This window comes from Penicillium solitum, assembly GCF_028829755.1.
Source record: "Penicillium solitum strain IBT 25940 chromosome Unknown utg000001l_segment0_segment0, whole genome shotgun sequence".
NCBI classification, from domain to species: domain Eukaryota; kingdom Fungi; phylum Ascomycota; class Eurotiomycetes; order Eurotiales; family Aspergillaceae; genus Penicillium; species Penicillium solitum.
This window is the reverse complement of record NW_027072121.1, coordinates 479707-496731: the sequence shown is the minus strand read 5'-3', so window position 1 is coordinate 496731 and position 17025 is coordinate 479707. Positions and strand designations below refer to the sequence as shown.

At 48.4% G+C, this 17025-nt stretch overlaps 7 protein-coding genes across 7 annotated transcripts; 2 read left to right on the top strand and 5 right to left on the bottom strand.

Moving 5' to 3' along the window:
• Positions 1 to 1876: 1876 nt before the first annotated feature.
• N7455_000197 (type I HSP40 co-chaperone YDJ1) lies at positions 1877 to 3345 on the bottom strand (the record flags this gene model as incomplete). The annotated part of the gene is made up of 4 exons (XM_040952251.1): positions 1877 to 2193; positions 2260 to 3084; positions 3158 to 3227; positions 3310 to 3345. The coding sequence occupies 4 exons, from the start codon at positions 3343 to 3345 to the stop codon at positions 1877 to 1879; spliced, it is 1248 nt and encodes a 415-aa protein (XP_040817220.1).
• Positions 3346 to 4358: 1013 nt separating this feature from the next.
• Positions 4359 to 5026, top strand: N7455_000196 (cytosine deaminase; the record flags this gene model as incomplete). Its single annotated transcript, XM_040952172.1, has 3 exons — positions 4359 to 4517; positions 4614 to 4879; positions 5005 to 5026. 3 exons carry the CDS (start codon positions 4359 to 4361, stop codon positions 5024 to 5026), a joined length of 447 nt encoding a protein of 148 aa, XP_040817399.1.
• A 142-nt stretch (positions 5027 to 5168) lies between these two features.
• Positions 5169 to 6439, bottom strand: N7455_000195 (uroporphyrinogen decarboxylase HEM12; the record flags this gene model as incomplete). The annotated part of the gene is made up of 4 exons (XM_040952335.2): positions 5169 to 5239; positions 5300 to 6223; positions 6295 to 6336; positions 6385 to 6439. The coding sequence occupies 4 exons, from the start codon at positions 6437 to 6439 to the stop codon at positions 5169 to 5171; spliced, it is 1092 nt and encodes a 363-aa protein (XP_040817284.2).
• Positions 6440 to 7419: 980 nt separating this feature from the next.
• trm82 (putative tRNA methyltransferase) lies at positions 7420 to 9021 on the bottom strand (the record flags this gene model as incomplete). Its single annotated transcript, XM_040952198.2, has 3 exons — positions 7420 to 7789; positions 7844 to 8521; positions 8573 to 9021. 3 exons carry the CDS (start codon positions 9019 to 9021, stop codon positions 7420 to 7422), a joined length of 1497 nt encoding a protein of 498 aa, XP_040817155.2.
• Positions 9022 to 9329: 308 nt separating this feature from the next.
• N7455_000193 (60S ribosomal protein uL10) lies at positions 9330 to 10336 on the top strand (the record flags this gene model as incomplete). Its single annotated transcript, XM_040952480.2, has 2 exons — positions 9330 to 9382; positions 9454 to 10336. 2 exons carry the CDS (start codon positions 9330 to 9332, stop codon positions 10334 to 10336), a joined length of 936 nt encoding a protein of 311 aa, XP_040817508.1.
• A 1110-nt stretch (positions 10337 to 11446) lies between these two features.
• N7455_000192 (uncharacterized protein) lies at positions 11447 to 15718 on the bottom strand (the record flags this gene model as incomplete). The annotated part of the gene is made up of 13 exons (XM_065603755.1): positions 11447 to 11663; positions 11748 to 12140; positions 12219 to 12788; positions 12880 to 13021; positions 13086 to 13201; positions 13249 to 13320; positions 13384 to 13462; positions 13569 to 13877; positions 14198 to 14225; positions 14346 to 14875; positions 14990 to 15220; positions 15302 to 15524; positions 15599 to 15718. The coding sequence occupies 13 exons, from the start codon at positions 15716 to 15718 to the stop codon at positions 11447 to 11449; spliced, it is 3030 nt and encodes a 1009-aa protein (XP_065462246.1).
• On the bottom strand, positions 15719 to 16974 carry N7455_000191 (uncharacterized protein; the record flags this gene model as incomplete). Its single annotated transcript, XM_065603754.1, has 3 exons — positions 15719 to 15871; positions 15929 to 16681; positions 16750 to 16974. The coding sequence occupies 3 exons, from the start codon at positions 16972 to 16974 to the stop codon at positions 15719 to 15721; spliced, it is 1131 nt and encodes a 376-aa protein (XP_065462245.1).
• Between the last annotated feature and the right edge of the window lie 51 nt (positions 16975 to 17025).

Sequence of the window (17025 nt, the reverse complement as noted above, 5' to 3'; positions counted from 1 at the left end):
GATTCAGGGCTATTTGCACTAGACCCGATGGGATGAGGAATGATGCATGTCTCGGAATCTTACCTCTCAACAGAATAAACCAGACTTTGGGTTAAACTAATTGAATCACAAGATTTTTAGTTCGCTAGAACAATATCTGCGTAGATTATGGAACTGTCTAAATTGAAGCTGAGGGTTAGCGAGTTGTTAGTGTGGCTATATCTTTTCTTGCATCTTTCCTGAACCGTTTCCCATTCAATTTTATAGGAGCTCTGCCACGTCCATAATATGGGACAATCCCACAATAGCAACATAGGAACACAAAAGTTGGAATTGAGGAAGGAACTGGCGAATCTTGCTTGGATTCTAATATACTGTAGCCTTAGCACATGATTTACAATCTAGATAAAAGCAGTTTGTGCAGCAGACTGGAGTTTATTTTAGACCGGAAGAACATTTTGAGGGGTTTATTAGACACCTATAGTTCCCTCTCGCCCTAATAGTTCTAGATGTACAGTGAACTTGTAGTTTTTTCTTTGCCTCTATGAGAAGCCAATACTCAAAGCAATATGTAGGCTACAACGGCTATATATCCTTAAATAAGTAGTAACGTTCCACGTTCATGCCACAAACGAGATAGTAAGTATGTAGGAAGTCTCAGTGCACTCTGGGCAATTCTTCCCACGCAGACATATCCTTCCAACCGCCATCTGTAGAGAAGGCAAGATGGGAGAGAAATTATAGATCAAATTGAGCTGTTGACTGGGGACGGAGGAAGGAAGATCAACCCGTGGACTACTACGTAGATGAGTAAAGGAACGGCCTCAGGCAGTAAGGCTGCCTCAACACCAACCATCTGATGTTCAGATTCTCGTTGTTGAATATCGAATCTCTCATTAATATTATTGCCGAGGTAAGGATGAATTGTCGCGTCAAACCACAACCAAAAACCACAAACGTATATCTTCCGAATTTTGCCTGAATAGTCCACACCAACCAACTCATCTACGATGTAGCCATCCATGGATGAAACACTCTTTCATATACCTATTATACACTGATCAACATACATACCCACCACTGGATTTCACAAGACGACCTTGGAAGTCAGTCCCACAACGGCAAAGAGGACCTTGAGGACTTCCAGGGAAGCTATCCCGTCGCACTTCCACCTGCTTCTCTTCACTTTTACAACAACACGTACGACTACACGTACAACTACCAACAACATATCTCATATCAAACAAACCATCCATAGGATGAGCAAATGCATTGGAACGAAAACATACAATGTCTATTCAAAGGTCATCATCAGAGTGCAGGCTAACAAAAAAAAAAGCACGAATCCATCATGATCACGCCACGACCCTCGTCCCAAAACCTCGTCCTAGGACAAAGCCAGCATGGGCAACATGGATCTTTTAGATCCGTTGGAAAGAGTCAGGCCCGCAATCGTGGTCTCGTCTCATCCATCTTCGATTCATAACTCTTTCCCATCGTCAGCGCAACTCCACCACACAAACCCCAGTTCCCATGGAAAACATAAAATGGGCGACAAAAGTAAAAAAGCAATGGAAAAGCAAGGATCAAGGACCCGAAACGTGTATGCAAAAGAAGAGAAAAAAGAATTGGACAAGACGAGAAGGGATTCGAAAGAGGATTACAGGAGAAATTGGGAAATGGAACCCGAGAAGACAAAGAGAAAAAAGAGAAAATGATATCTTCCAGGTCTTCGGAGGAAACGCCATTGCAAAGCATAAAAGAAAACAAACAGGTTCCCCGCGTCAAATCGGGGTTAAGGAGAGGGCCTCCTTCACATGGTATCATAAGCGAAGTCTTCATCATTGGCCTAGCATCAACCCCCATTTACGGCATGGAAATTGTCTCCGAAATCCTTTTACTGCGAAGCGCACTGCACCCGCTCAGCACCGCCGGGCACATCATCGTCATCCTCGTCCATGCCGGACGCGGCCGCGCCGTGTGCGCGGGCCTGGTCGTGCTCGTTCTCGGGGTCCTCAAGCTCGAAATCCTCGACCATGGCGTCGGTGGGGGGAACGACCTTCTCGGAGCGAGGAGGAAGGACCTTCTCAAGGAGTTCCAGGTTCTGGAGCTCCTCCTTCTTGGGGAACTTGACATCGAACTTGATGTACAGGTTGCCGTGGTCGTGGTGACGGAATGAGGGCATACCCTGGCCGTGGATAACCTTGATGGCATCTAAGGAGAATTGTTAGTAACAAATTTCACGTGGCTTGTGCGGGGGAAAAAAGGCAAGTCACATACCAGGAACGATAACCTCGCCAGGGGCGATGTTGACGGTCATCCACCGATCATCGAGGTGCTCAATGTGAATGGCACCGCCGGCAAGAGCGGTAAGCAGGTCAATCTCGGCCTGGTAGAACAGGTCGTCACCCTTGCGCTGGAAGCGGGCGTGGGGCTTCTGCTCAATCTCGAACACGACATCACCGGGCATGACACCGGGCATCTGGTCACCCTCGCCGCGGAACTCAATCTTGTGGCCGTCGCGCACACCTTTGTCGACGTGAACGTGAAGAACCTTGCGCTCGACGACGGTCTTCTTGCCGTTACACTTCTTGCAGCGATCCTTATCACGGACGATCTCTCCCTCACCGTTGCAGTCGGGGCAGACGGTCTGGAAGCGCTGGATCATGGGACCCATCTGGCGCATCATAGTCTTCATACCGCTACCGTTGCAGCCCGCGCACTCCTTAACAGCGCCCTCCTTTCCGCCGCGGCCATCACAGCCACCGCAGATGACGGACTTCTGGAGAGCCAACTTGGATACCTTGCCCTTGTAAATATCCTCGAGGTTAACCTTGTGCACGTGGTGGATTGTGCGGGCCTTCTTCGGGCCTTGGTCACGCATGCCGCCGCCGAACATTCCGCCGAAGGGGCCGCCGCCGCCGCCGCCGAAGAATTGAGAGAACAAATCCTCGGCGTTCATGCCGCCGCCACCACCGCCGTTCTCCAGGCCTTCCTCACCGAGCTGATCATACAGCTGACGCTTCTCGGGGTCGGAAAGAGTCTCGTAAGCGTGGGACAGTTCCTTGAACTTCTCTGCGGCATCGGGGTTGTTGGTGTTCTTGTCTGCATGTGACAAAGAGAAGTCAGCTGAGTGTTTCCATATATGCTATTCAGAGTCTCCGGGATTTTCACATACCAGGGTGGTACTTGAGAGCACCCTTCTTATAGGCAGTCTTGAGCTGAGCCTCGGTGGCAGTGGCAGCGACCTAAGTGAAAGAAACATCAAGTCAGATTTCAAAGCACGAATGAAACTGGTCTTGGAACCAGTCCAGTATAGTTTAAACATACCCCGAGGGTGTCGTAGAACTTCGTTTCCTTGACCATTGTGAAGTATGCGGGGAATCAAGAGGCGTGTAAAAGAATATCAATATTAGGTATTCCCGTGGAATCCAGATATGAAGCGGGAGAGTGGAGAGACGAAGGCGCCGAAAACTTTTAAGACGGCTTTTATATGAGAAATGCCAAATGGACAACGATTGCGGGTATTTGAAGTCCTGGCTGGAGTGATGAGAAAGTGGAGGAGGGGGAGAGAAAGGGCGAGATGGTTATCTGAACAATAATAATCGAAGCCAAAAAAAAGGCTGAGTAACTTTTTTACCCAGGCACCTGTATGGGGCTCGTAAAGTTACCCAATAAAATACCAGGGCAACTAAGGATTGATGATTTTACACTAATTTTCTTTGTCTCGCTTTGAAGCAGATTTTGCTTTTTTTCAATCCAGAATCGACAAATTGCTCGACAATACCGGCTATTCTTCATTTTCAGCTCTTCTGGTGGCTTCTATGTACATCCTGAATTGGCCCGAGCGCTGATTCTACGGGATTCTGCGGCCTTCGATGACCTTCGCAAGTTTTCTCCGCGCTTCCATGTTTGTTTTTATTACTGCTGACTAACACCTATTTCGCCCATCAGACGCCCAGCTGTACGTCGAGATGTGTAGAATAAGATCATTCTCTAAATGATAGTTGATATAGTGATTTATTGGCTTAATATAGGCATATCATAGAAGGGTTTTTGTATACGGGTTTTTGCATATTGTATCCTGCATACCATCCCTGTAAAATGTACCAGTAACTCACAACGCAGAAATTTTGAACCTCGCCACTGACAGCCACCCCCCTCCAGCCACACATATCTCTCTTATCGATAAGCAAAGAGGCGAGGGGAAAAAAAAAAAAGCTCTTCACTGTCCACTCGGTTCCATCGTCATAGAGGGGTTCGGAACTCTCCGATTACACCCTGGAGTATATTTCCGTTCCCCATATCTTGTAGTTTTCTTATCTTGCCCCCTTTCAATCCCGTAGCCCACACCCAGATTAATTACTACACTCTTCAAAATGGAACAGGATCCCGGATTCATTGCCGCCGTCGAAGAGGCGAAGCAGGGCCTCTCTGAGGGAGGTGTGCCTATCGGTGCTGCCCTGGTCTCGAAGGATGGAAAGATCCTTGGCCGCGGTCACAACATGCGCGTCCAGAAGGGCAGCGCTGTCTTGCATGTCAGTATAGCGTGATATACTCCAATTGATATCAATCGATCTACATCTATATCCACTAGCATTCAGCATTCATGAACTCCAGCTAACATACCCAAGGCCGAGATGTCCGCCCTCGAAAACTCCGGCCGTCTTCCTGCCTCCGCTTACGAGGGTGCTACTATGTACACCACCCTCTCGCCCTGTGATATGTGTACCGGTGCTTGTATCCTCTACAAGGTGAAGCGGGTTGTCATTGGTGAGAACAAGACCTTCATGGGTGGTGAGGAGCTTCTGCTCAACAAGGGCAAGGAGGTTGTTGTCTTGGATAATGCCGAGTGCACGGAATTGATGACCAACTTCATCAAGGAGAAGCCTGAGCTATGGTATGTTGTGTTTGATGCTTGGTCTATCGCAATGCGTAAAGCGGCTCTCGGTCTGCTCGCAGTTGCTTCGAGGATTGTTGGCTGTTTCATGATCATAAATACTAACTGTAGTGTCTGCTATACAGGAACGAGGATATCGCTGTCTAATTTCATAAGGCCTGCATATATCATAGCCCTAAATACCCCGGGAATTGAAAATATTCACGCCCGAAAGATGTGTTTTTAGATCCAGTGTAGTCTTTTAATCTGAGTCGGGGAAGAAGCCGACTGCTTTTAAGGTTCAACACAATTATACGGTCAAGCGGTGGATTTCTTCAAAGAAGAACTTGAGGTTCTCAGGGTCAACGAATGGAGTGACACCTGCGTCGAGAAACAATTAGTTAAATGATATGCAGCTCCAAAGTGTAAGGTTCGACTAACCGTGGCCCAAGTTGCAGATCCATCCCTGCTTGCCCTTCTTGAAACCCTCAACCATAGGCTCAAGGGTGGCCGTAATGGCTGGGGGACCACCGTAGAGCATGCCGGGATCCGCATTGCCCTGGATAGTGACACGGCCGTTGGCAATGCGCATGGCCTCGCCGGCATCGTGCAGCCAGTCCAGGCCGACAACGTTGTATCCCGAATCACAAAGGTCGTCCAGAGCGTACCAGGCGCCCTTGGCGAAGACGGTCATGGGAACAGGCTCCAGGCCCATCTCCTTCAGCCGCTTGGGCAGGTTGGCGGAGATGTGGCGCAGATAAGGAAGCGAGAACGACTTGAACGAGACGGGAGACAGCTCGCCGGCCCATGAGTCGAAGACCTGCACCAGCTGCGCTCCGGCAGCGACCTGGAGCGCGAGATATTCCACACAGATCTCGGCAATCTTCTGCAGAAGAGCCTGTGCCTCAGCAGGGTACTTGTAGACCCATTTCTTGGACTGCACGAAGAGCTTGCTACCACCGCCTTCGACCATGTAGCACAGCAGCGTCCATGGTGCACCACAGAAGCCGATCAAGGGCACCCGGCCCTTCAGCTTGAATCGTGTGAGAGTAATTGCCTTATAGACGTAATCCAGCTCTGCTTTCACATCCACCTTCTTCGCCATCACCTTCTCGTACTGTCCGTCTGTCGGGGAGTCGAGCGGCTCGGGGAAATGAGGGCCCTTCTTGTCGAGCATCTCCACAACCATTCCCATGGCCTGGGGAATAACTAGGATATCGGAGAAGATAATTGCGGCGTCGATGAGGCCTGCATACCGCTCAATGGGCTGGAGGGTCAAGGTCGATGCGATTTCCGGTGTGCGGCAGCATTCAAAGAAGTCACGGCCGCCCTTCGCCTCATGGTATTCGGGGAGGTATCGACCAGCTGTTGGATAAAGAAAAAAAATGTCAATTAATTGTTCTTGGGGGAGTGGTCCACGGATAAGTCTAACTCACCCTGTCGCATAACCCATATCGGAGGACGCTCCACCTTCTCACCTGCGATTGTCAGCTCCGATTAAAACACCAAACACGGAGTAAACATACCCCGTGCAGCTCTCAGCAGCAAGTCGTTCTTCAAAGGCTCAAATTGTTCCTGCATTGTGTTGGTGGAATATGTAAGTGGGATGGAGGGGAAGAAGTGGGATTATAACAAGGTTCTCCGGGTACCGCGGCCCGTGATTATCGGAAAACACAAGTGGCAACCCTTTATACCCGTACATTCATAAACCTGCCTTTTCTTTCCGAGGTTTCTTTTTATTATTATTATTTTGCGATAATTAGGTAGTTTCGTGTCAATTAGAATATAGCTGGAATTTAAGTTGTCAAATCGATAACATGTTTGTGTGCTTAGCTATGGACATCACCGACACACATTGTTTCCTGTTAAAACAACTTGTTCTACTAGACGTTGACCTATCCGCCCTTTTACATTTACTAGGACTTTTCACCGAGGAATCCTACTATTGGTCAAGAACATTACGTTGTTATAATATGCAGCCCTACCTGGGTATAGTTACCTCGTAAATCAAACGCCGAGTCGCCGGTGCCTCCGAGAGCTTAAAGATGCTCTACTCCGTAGCCTGCTTCTGACCACCGTAAGACTAACTAAGAACTATGAATTGGGTCCGATTGGATAGGATCATTCTCGGGAGATCCTCAGCAGATCTATGCTACCGTGATGAGTTAATAATGTCTCAGCACGTCGGGGCCCTCCCATGGTGCTCCGTAGATAAAGCAACGATTATATCCCTGAGTTCGAGTATCCATTTCGAAAAGTTCTTAAGGGCCTTTCTTCTATTCCACGGCTTGGGTCTGTTTGATATTTGATATCTTTTCTTTCTTCATAGTAGGGGCTAAAGAAGACGAAGAGGTGGTTAAAAAGGATGGAGCAGGAAAAATTTCAAAATATATATTTTAATCAGGATGATGTGGATTTTACGGCCAGATTTTTGTCTTTTGTTTTGTTTTGTTTTTTTTTTTTGCTTTTGCTTTGGACGAATTATAATGGAGACTGCTGCATTATATATGTATTTGGAATTCTAATAGATCATTTGCTGTACATTCATCAAAAGCATGCTTTTATTCGTCGTAGTCACCTCTCTTGCGCAGGTTGCCCAAATTGTACATCGAGTCATTGAGCTCTTTCTGCTGTTTCTCCTCTATTGTCGTAGGGAGGTTTGAGGTGCCTTCGGAGTTGATTTTGATGACCATGGAGTCCTCTACAGGAGCCCACTTCCCAGAACTGAGGCGGAAGGCTTCAAGAGGAGGCTGGGAAGACGACTTCCAGGCACTTGTCGAATTGGATTGCCGCAAAGTATCCACAGCAACAAGAATAGAGCTTTTTGAATCAAGGCCAACCAGTTCAAGAACGTTTCCTGACAGCTGGAGGGTATCTTGGTGAGTTATCGTGTTGTCGCTTTCGAGGGTGTAGTAAAGAAGTTGTGAAGACCTGCTCTCAATGTTAGGAGAATTATAGATATCATCAATGGTTATTGGAACGTACCCTTCAAGTGCAACAAAGATAGCCTTCACGGGATCGGTATTGCCTGCGGTAGGCTCAAGAGAAACATCCCAAATGCCGCGCACCGTAGTCTCTCCTTCCGCCCCAGGAAGCTGAACTTTCTGTAAGATCTGATTCTCGAGCCAGTCCCACACAAGCAGGTAGTTGTCGCCACCACCCGAGACGAGAACCTTGGGTTCGAACGAAGGTACGCACAGACTGCTAACAAATGAAGTGTGGCCAAAGCAGAACTGCTCAATTACATGCGCTTGGGGAACACCACGAGAGACACGGATGTGCTCATCACGATCCGCAGTCAGGATGTAATTTCGCTTGCCAACGGTCGAGTCCGCAGGCCGGGTAACGGAGATCAATTCCGTCAACAACGAAACGTGACCGATAATGACTTGGTGTTCAAAGTTCAGCACAACCCGTTCTGCTTGGTTGGTCTTCGACAGAGCGGCCTGTCGCATTTGTTGCTCCAATGATTCAAGGTTGCGTTTTGTGTGCACTGTGAGATTTGTGGCAGATGGTTCATATGCTTTCGCTGGGGCCTGGACCTTCACGTATTCTCCGCTCGGAATTAGTGGGAAAGTGTACACATCTCCGAATTTGTCACCCGTCAAGATGTTGTTCTCATCGGGAGTCAGAGTAAGCGCAGAGAGCTTCTTGGGCATTGTACTATAAATGATGAGTTTGGCGAGCTTGCATATAGAAAAAATAGTCACTCACCGAGCACTCAATTGCTGGAGTTTGCCTTCGTTGTCCAAACTAAGGACTCGAACACATTTGTCCTCGGAGGTCATGATCACTACATATTTGCTGTGGGCAACAGTCACGAGAGGAATGTTGGTCCAGGAGTTGGAAGCTTCTTTGTTCGAATCCTTAGGTTTTGACTCAGGTTTGGCATCCTTCTGTTCCTCGGAGGTCGAAGACAGCTTCCTTCGCTTTTCTGGCGGGCCTTGGCTTTCAGATGCGGGAGCTGCGTCAGAGCTTTTATCCTCCGCATTATCCTCCACATTGGCGTCTACGGGTTGAGGCCACACATCCAGGCGCTGACCACTGGACGCATCGTAAGAGTAGAGATTGCGACCAGCAGTGGCAATAAGGATATCCGATTGGCCCACTGACTGCCTGTTGACATATCGCAGACACTGGAACGGGTGTTGGAGACCGGCCATGATGAAGTGCTTTGATCCACAGAATGGGAACGATTAATGAGTTCACAAATATGCCAATTGTGTACTAATTGTAGCCAATAGGGCAACAAATAACAGAAGTAGGGGCTCCCAAGATCCCTTTGATCGAATTCCGGCCATCTCTGTCCATTTTGGGCGGGTCTACTTTTACGTCACGTGACCCACTAGCGAGCGCACCACCAAAATTGATTTTCCCAAAATCGGCAAGCTCTTCTTTTCTTCTCTTCCATTCACCACAACAACAACAGACTTTCCCTTAAACAACCTATCTTCACTGAAATCAAGAAGAAATGGGGGGCAAGTCCGCAACCAAGACCGCTTACTTCGAGAAGCTGCGTGCTCTGTTAGTCTACCCTCAATGGCGCCTCGCAATTGACACGATTCCAAATTTCTAACAATTCTTTTTTATTACAGTCTCAATGAGTACAGCACCATCTTCATCGTTGGAGTTGACAATGTCAGCTCTCAGCAGATGCACGAGATCCGTATCTCCCTCCGTGGAGAGGCCGTCGTCCTGATGGGTAAGAACACCATGGTTCGTCGTGCCCTTAAGGGTTTCGTCGCTGAGAACCCCGAGTGGGAGCGTCTCCTTCCCCACGTCCGTGGCAACGTTGGTTTCATCTTCACCAACGGTGACCTCAAGGCCACCAAGGAGAAGATCCTTGCCAACCGTGTCGCTGCTCCCGCTCGTGCCGGTGCCGTCGCCCCCGATGATGTCTGGATCCCCGGTGGTAACACTGGTATGGAGCCCGGTAAGACCGCCTTCTTCCAGGCTCTCGGTGTCCCCACCAAGATTGCTCGTGGTACCATTGAGATTGTTTCCGACCTCAAGCTCGTTGAGGCTGGCAACAAGGTCGGTGCCTCCGAGGCTACCCTCCTTAACCTGCTGAACATCTCTCCGTTCACCTACGGTATGGCCATCACCCAGGTCTACGAGAACGGTCAGTGCTTCGGCGCCGATGTTCTCGACATCACCGATGAGCAGCTCTTGGCCGCCTTCTCCCAGGCTATCTCCACCATCACCGCTGTCTCCCTGGCTACCAACTACCCCACCCTTCCCTCCGTTATCCACTCCCTCATCAACGGATACAAGAAGGTCCTCGCTGCTGCCATCAGCACCGACTACAGCTGGGCCGAGATTGATGATCTCAAGGACCGCATCGCTAACCCCGATGCGTACGCCTCTGCTGCCCCTGCCGCCGCCGCCACCTCCGGCGGTGACGCCCCTGCCGCCGCAGCTCCCGCTGAGGAGGAGGAGGAGTCCGATGAGGACATGGGCTTCGGTCTCTTCGACTAAGCGCTTCCTCGACGGGATGCGAATGCCATGTATTAGATTTACTTGAACCGGCGCTTGAAATAGCGACCGGGAATGAAACAACATGTCTTGGCAATGGATTTCCCTCGGAAACCTAGGACTCGTATGATGGACGTAGCTACGCCCATTGTTCGTTTCCACAGAATTGGTGAGTTTTCAATTCTTCCCCCCTTTTCCTCTCCCCCTTGCCCACACCACCTCACATCACCCTGGCGGATGATTATAAATTTTTAACCCCGAGCATTTACGCCCCCCTCCGGGGCGCTCTGAAGATTAAAATAATGCAACAACAACACTCTAATTTTTTGATGACGCCATGCCTTTACCCTCATACATGCTTTTGACTTGGATTTTTGACTCCTCAATTTGCAAACAATTGCTAACTTGTAAGATTACAGATGTCCTTCATATGACCTGCGATAGTAGTGCTGTTATGTTGTCGCCGTAGACAATTTTGTAGTTGGGGGGCTGTCGGAAATCCTGTTCGCTATCTCTATTTGTGCAGCTGCCGTAATAGATGGTTGCTCAATGAAAATCGTTCTCCAGGCTCTTGTTTCTGTTCGTAATGCTCATGTTGTACCAAGTGCGCCCACCAAAACCTCTGTGTACCCAGTGGGAAGTACATTGTTGGTGTATGTATTTTTTGTGTAGTAACTCCATACAAAAGGTACATAAACCCTCGTTTAGCCGCTATGACTTGTCACTTTGAAGTGCTCAGTTCCCTAGTTCCCTATCAAACCTCAAGTGAAACCCCTTTCCTTTTCCCGTGGGAGATCTTCGGTGCGTTCCTCATACATTACAGTCCCAGATTTTCTTCCCCAGCTACTCACTTCGCACTCCTGCTGTGTGATTGGCACCTCCACGGATAGCCCTCAAGCACCACATCCACGACTACAACAACTACCACCAAGACTTCAACCTTCACCAAGTCCGTCCCCAACAATTCATATATTTAAAGTTCCCCTAGAGTCTCTTACTATAACTAAGACCTAAGATACACTCCAGATATATAATGTATCTCGGTGACAATCGTATAATAATTTAAATGTTTAAGGTGTGATATGGACCATTCATCACACCCTACCTATTCCGTTAAGACTCCAGATCCAGCAATTTTGCAAATTCCCCTCCGGCTTTATTTAGTAACTCCTGCGGATGTCCCATTTCTATCAGTTGACCACTAACCAGAACAGCAACTTGGTCAAAGTCAAGCAGACTATGGATTCTATGTGCCACCATGATCACGGTGCAGTCACGGAATGACTCCCGTATAACCTTTTGCACTTTAGCATCGGTTTCTGGGTCCAGACTACACACAGTATTATTGTCAGCTACCACGCAAACCGATAGAGCAAAATGGAACGAAACCAAAGAACTCATGAACATAACATACCTGCTTGTTGGCTCATCCAAAATCAGGATTTTGCTCCTCTTCAGTAGAGCTCTGGCCAAACAGAATAGCTGTTTCTGGCCCTGCGATAGAATGCTGTCATCTAGAATTGAATCCAGAATGCCTTCATCCGTGCCCCCAAGGCTTGCTGCAAGAGAGTCCCAAACTCCGACAGACTGAAGTGCGTCAATCATTTGCGTGCTTGAAACTACGTTCAGTGGATCGGCGTTTTGCCTGATGGTGCCGGGGAAAAGGAACGGCTCTTGGCTGAGACAGCTGATACGCTGTCGGATTGATGATCGGTACATGAGGGAAATATCCTGTCCATCGATGATGATTTGGCCCGAATTGATCTCGTTGAGACGGAGGAGTGATAGTGCCAATGTACTTTTGCCACTGTTTTGTAATTTGTTAGCCTTGCCCTTTTGGGAAACGTATGTCATTAGACCGGGAGTGGATGAGAGTGAAATTCACCTTCCGGTTCTGCCACAAAGGCCGAACTTCTTTCCAGCACCGATTCGAAGGTTGATGCTATTCAGTAAAGGCTTCGTTTCGGACGAATTCCAAGAAATTCTCGCTCCCTCAAATGCGATCTCACCTTGGGTGGGCCATTCTGAGAGTTCGTTGTGAGTCTGAACGGTCGTGTTGCTGTCTTCATTAGGGGTTTCTTCGGAAAATTCCTTGATGCGTGCAATAGCTCCTAGTGAAGTTTCAAGCAAGGTCCAATTCTGAATCAGCTCCGATAGAACAAGTCCCAGGTCCATCATCATGACAAGGGCAATACCCAAAAGGCCAGAGTCAACACGAGTGCGGAGACCGAAAGAGATCCCAACAAGAAGCACCGTTATAGCGGCTACAATCAGATTTAGCACGAGACTCAGCCAGCGTTGAATGCACAAGAGAAGGTAGTAGGGCCTTTGGGCGGTGTCGAGCATGGAAATCATTCGAGACGTGGCGGCGTGGGTCCAGGAAAAGGCACGGATAGTGGTGACTCCTGCCAGTGACTCGATGAAGTGGGTATAAAGAGGACTCTTGAGTTCGATTCTGTAGGGGACGCATATTAGTTCCGTGAACAACAAAATGAAGTATATAACACAGATCAAGATAGAAAAGGGATATAAAGATAACGACGCACTCCAATAGCCGTAGTTGACGAGATGTCTTCAGATAAAACCGTTGGATCAGAAACAGGACTCCAAGGAGAAGCGGCAGAACTGCTGCCAAGTAGGGTAGTGAAGCGATAGCAGTGGCTCCTTGGGAAATAGCTCCAAAAAACTCTAGAAGTTGTAGTAGTTAGATGATAGACCAAGAATCCGTGCAGTGTTTCCTTTATGTACTTACGGAACCCTGTAGATATAAAACCTCGAGGTAGGATCATGTCAACTAGCCTCATGTCCTGGCTAAAGCGGGTTACCAGGACTCCTGTATCAATGTTCGACAATAAGGACAAGGGGGCACTATAGTTGTTAGCCAATTACCGCGGCGAGTATCTCAAGGCACTCACCCCATGCAAGCGTGTAGAACAGTAGAATGCAGATTTCTGGAAGCCGCGGGGACGATAACGACCCAGGTCCAGCTATTAACAGACCGGAAAGGTTAGCCAAGACACAAAACCAAGGACGAGAATGACAGAACTCACAATACGGCAAGTGTCAGGGAAAGGCCTTGAATAACAGAGAATGCTCCATATAGTCCAAGCCAATAGCCTAGGCGTGAGGCTGTAGCGTTATCACCACTTGAAGACCAAAGTTCGATTCATACGTCTATAGCAATGTAAGTCCCATGCAGTTTCGTCAATAACTTGGAAATATAGTTGCAACTTACAGCGGAATCCGCTCATACCGGCCTCGGTAATCAGGAAGAGAAGCAACGCGGAAATTCGTACCCAACCCAGCGCAGAAAAATAATACTTATATACAGCGAGGTCGGTTGTCTGCCGATTGGCCTTTGTGGCAGGAGCGCTGATGGGGTCTGCAGTCTCATTAGAAGGGTTAGCTAGCTCATCAATTCTGTCCGCCTCATCTGTTTGTCTGAGTTGGATTCCATGCATCTGGGTGAGGTCGTCCGCGTTGTCTCGGATTTCGGTATAGCTGCCCTGCTTGACAACTCGGCCATTCTCCCCGAGAACCAGAACTAGGTCAGCTTAGGGTAAGTAATGAACTAAAACGTAATTAGTATAATATCCAAATTTTAATCGGCTAAGCGAACTATTTGGCGGCCGGAATGCACATACTGGCGTGAGTTGCTAAGAAAACTGTTGGATGCCCGGATGCCTAAGGCATCACATGTAAATAGAACCCAGATAGTTTGCCTGCTCTCTCGTCCTCTCTTTCTCCTCTTCGTTCACCAGAATACATACAGTGCTTTCTCTATGAACTTACACGTATTGTATCAAAAACCGTACAGCCCAGCCGACGTAACAATCCAGCCGGACCAAAGATATTATTGAAAACGTGCTGGGCGGTTGCATTGTCTAAACCACTTAAAACATCATCGAAGCAAGCGATGCGTTTGCGAGCATACACGGCTCATGCGATCGCCTATATAAGCTAAGGTGTTAGTAGATGACCAATGGAGAAATAGAAGAAGTAAGCCACTAACAATCCTTTGTCTCTGTCCTCCGCTGAGTTTAGACCCTTTGCTGCCCACGGATGTATTGTCGCCCACCACCATCCTCTTGATATCCACATCCAGTGCACATGCACTTATAACGGTGCGATACCAGTCTGAATCAAACGCAGATGGGTCTTCGCCAACAATATTCTCCTGTACCGAGCCATTGGATAGCCATGGTGTTTCATCACAAAATGCCAAATCCGGGTACTTGATGAAAAGCTCCCCTTCCAACACGGGGGTTTCACCTGCGAGGCCCTTCAAAAAGGTGGATTTACCGCAGCCCACTGGACCTACAAGGATGATGACAGTACCAGTGGGAGAAGATTCAAGGCTGAGTGTGATACCGGGCGTCTCTGGCGGAGAGGAGGACTTCCAGCCAAATCGGACGTTTCGTAGTGATAGAACCACTTCTGTCGGTATGCCGGCACTTTCTGGAAACGGGGATAGCTCGATAGTCGAAATGTTACTGGTTGAAATGGATTGAGTCGATACTACCTGGGGAAGCCGTCTCTTATCTGTGTATAACATGATTTTATTAGCTGGTATTGAGAAATAAGGGCAGTCATTCGAGATCCAGGAATAGTAGAACGTGGTCGAACAGAACATGGAGGGAGAACTGGAATACTTACCAAGACGGCTGGGATTCATCAGAAAGTCTTGTATCCTGTTCAGGCAACCTATTGATGCATATGTGTCGGGAATTGCCATCAAAAGATAACTTAGCGGCGTAATCATCAAGCTTATGAGCGACAATGATGTGATGGCTTTGTTGACGGGAAGACCCCCAGAGCCCTGTAGTAATGCCAATATCGCATAGGCAGCAAGTGTCACAAGTTGTCCAATAATTATAGGAGTATTGACTAGAGGTCGGTGTCAGTATATTGATGAATCCTTCAATTTGATATGGCTTGTTAGAAATAGGGATTGAGGTAAGCACGCACTCATGCATACACGGATCGACGAGAGTTGCCGGAACTTTTTCGAGATTTCAAGCTCTTGGAAGCGCAGTTCTTCGATCATAGAGCTCATTACTTCGGTCAGTCCGAGAACTTTGACGTTACGAATAGACCCTAGGATGGAAGTCGTGAAGTTGATACGCTTCTCGGTAGCCCGAAGCCAATTTTCCTGACGAGCGGAAATAGCATTACCCATGGTAAATGAAGACTAGTATAGCTTTGTTAGGAAATGAACGTTGCAAGACAATAATTAGGGAAACGGGAAAACTAACTTATCGCCACCAAAATAGGAGCAATGCAAACAGCACCGACTTGGGTTTGTAGCAGCCATGTAGCTAGTGCCAATTGTAGTACATTAGCCCAAGTCTCACAGACCACTGAATAGAAATATTCAGCGAGCATCTACATGTCAGAGCCTAGAAGCGCCATAGCACTAGATTCGTCAGTGCTTCCTAGTGGCAGGTCCATCATATGCTGGAAGACAAGAGCTACCAGACCACCACGAAGCATGGCTGTGGCACGATATCCCAGGTGCTCGTATGAGGCCCTAGAGACCTAAAAGAAAATGTAAGTTTTACTCTTCACAGTATGATTAGACATCAACGAGCTTACAGCAATCCCGCTGAAGACAATTGCAGTAGCTCCAATTAAGCCGTAGCCCATGTCCTGAGATAATGGGCTGGTCTGCTGCAAGACAGTGACAACTTTGACGATCAGAAACGGCTGCGCAATACTAAATCCCACGACACACAGCCGTGGAATGGCGATCGTCGCGATTTCCCAGCGTAGACACTTGATCACCGCCAAGAGCAACGCATTCTGTCCACTCTGTGTGCAGCGAGCCCACGAGTCTGCGAATCGAGTCGATAATTCCGAAGACAAGAGTTTGTTATGAACAGTAGGCAGGCCCTCCCCGGTCAGTAACACGGAGTGCCCTTTCCACAGCAGGCCATTCAACCAAGTAAATAAGCCTCGACTGAAAGGTCCGCTCACACTTTCAATAGAGTGGCCCTTTTCAGTGCGCACGAGCCATTTCCGCTTTTCGGTGTTGGTAAGTATCAAGAGAAGTAGCTTGACGGCTAGAGACATAGCGAGGCAAGCTGAGTAGGCCTGATTGTCAGGTAGCAGCCAGGCCGTGCGCACGCGCCCAAGATCTAGAAGCAGCGTGACGAACAAATAGGCTGAGGCAAGAAACGATGGTCGGATGGACCGGAAATGCTCCAGGTCAACAAGGATTATAATTGCCAGCGCTGATACAAGATCGAGAACGGCACTCGCAAGTAAAATGTGCCCCCCATCAGGGTGCTGCGTTGCAACAATTGCCAGGAGTGCAACCTGGATGGCTGCAAATGTCACAGAAACAGCCTAAATGTGTATAATACTTAGAGGTTGGCTCTTCTTGTACGATCGCCGGTGGAGGTAGGAATACTCACTAGTGTTACCAGGCGGAATGTGGAAGAGAGCACTTTGGGTGATTGTCTATACAGCTGAAACAGACGAAAGGTTGCCGGCAAGAGGAAGAAAGCCGCTGGTAAGATGTTCAAAATGCCGGATTCGAAAGCTACCGTGAAGTCGAAGCCCCCACGACAGTCCGTTGTAGAAACGATGGGGCCAAACTGGCTGTCGCCACATGCGCCCGTGGCCGGCGTTGACGCCATGGTCGGACCGTTGTGAGGCCAAGAAGAAGAATTTAGAAATTTGACGAGGGA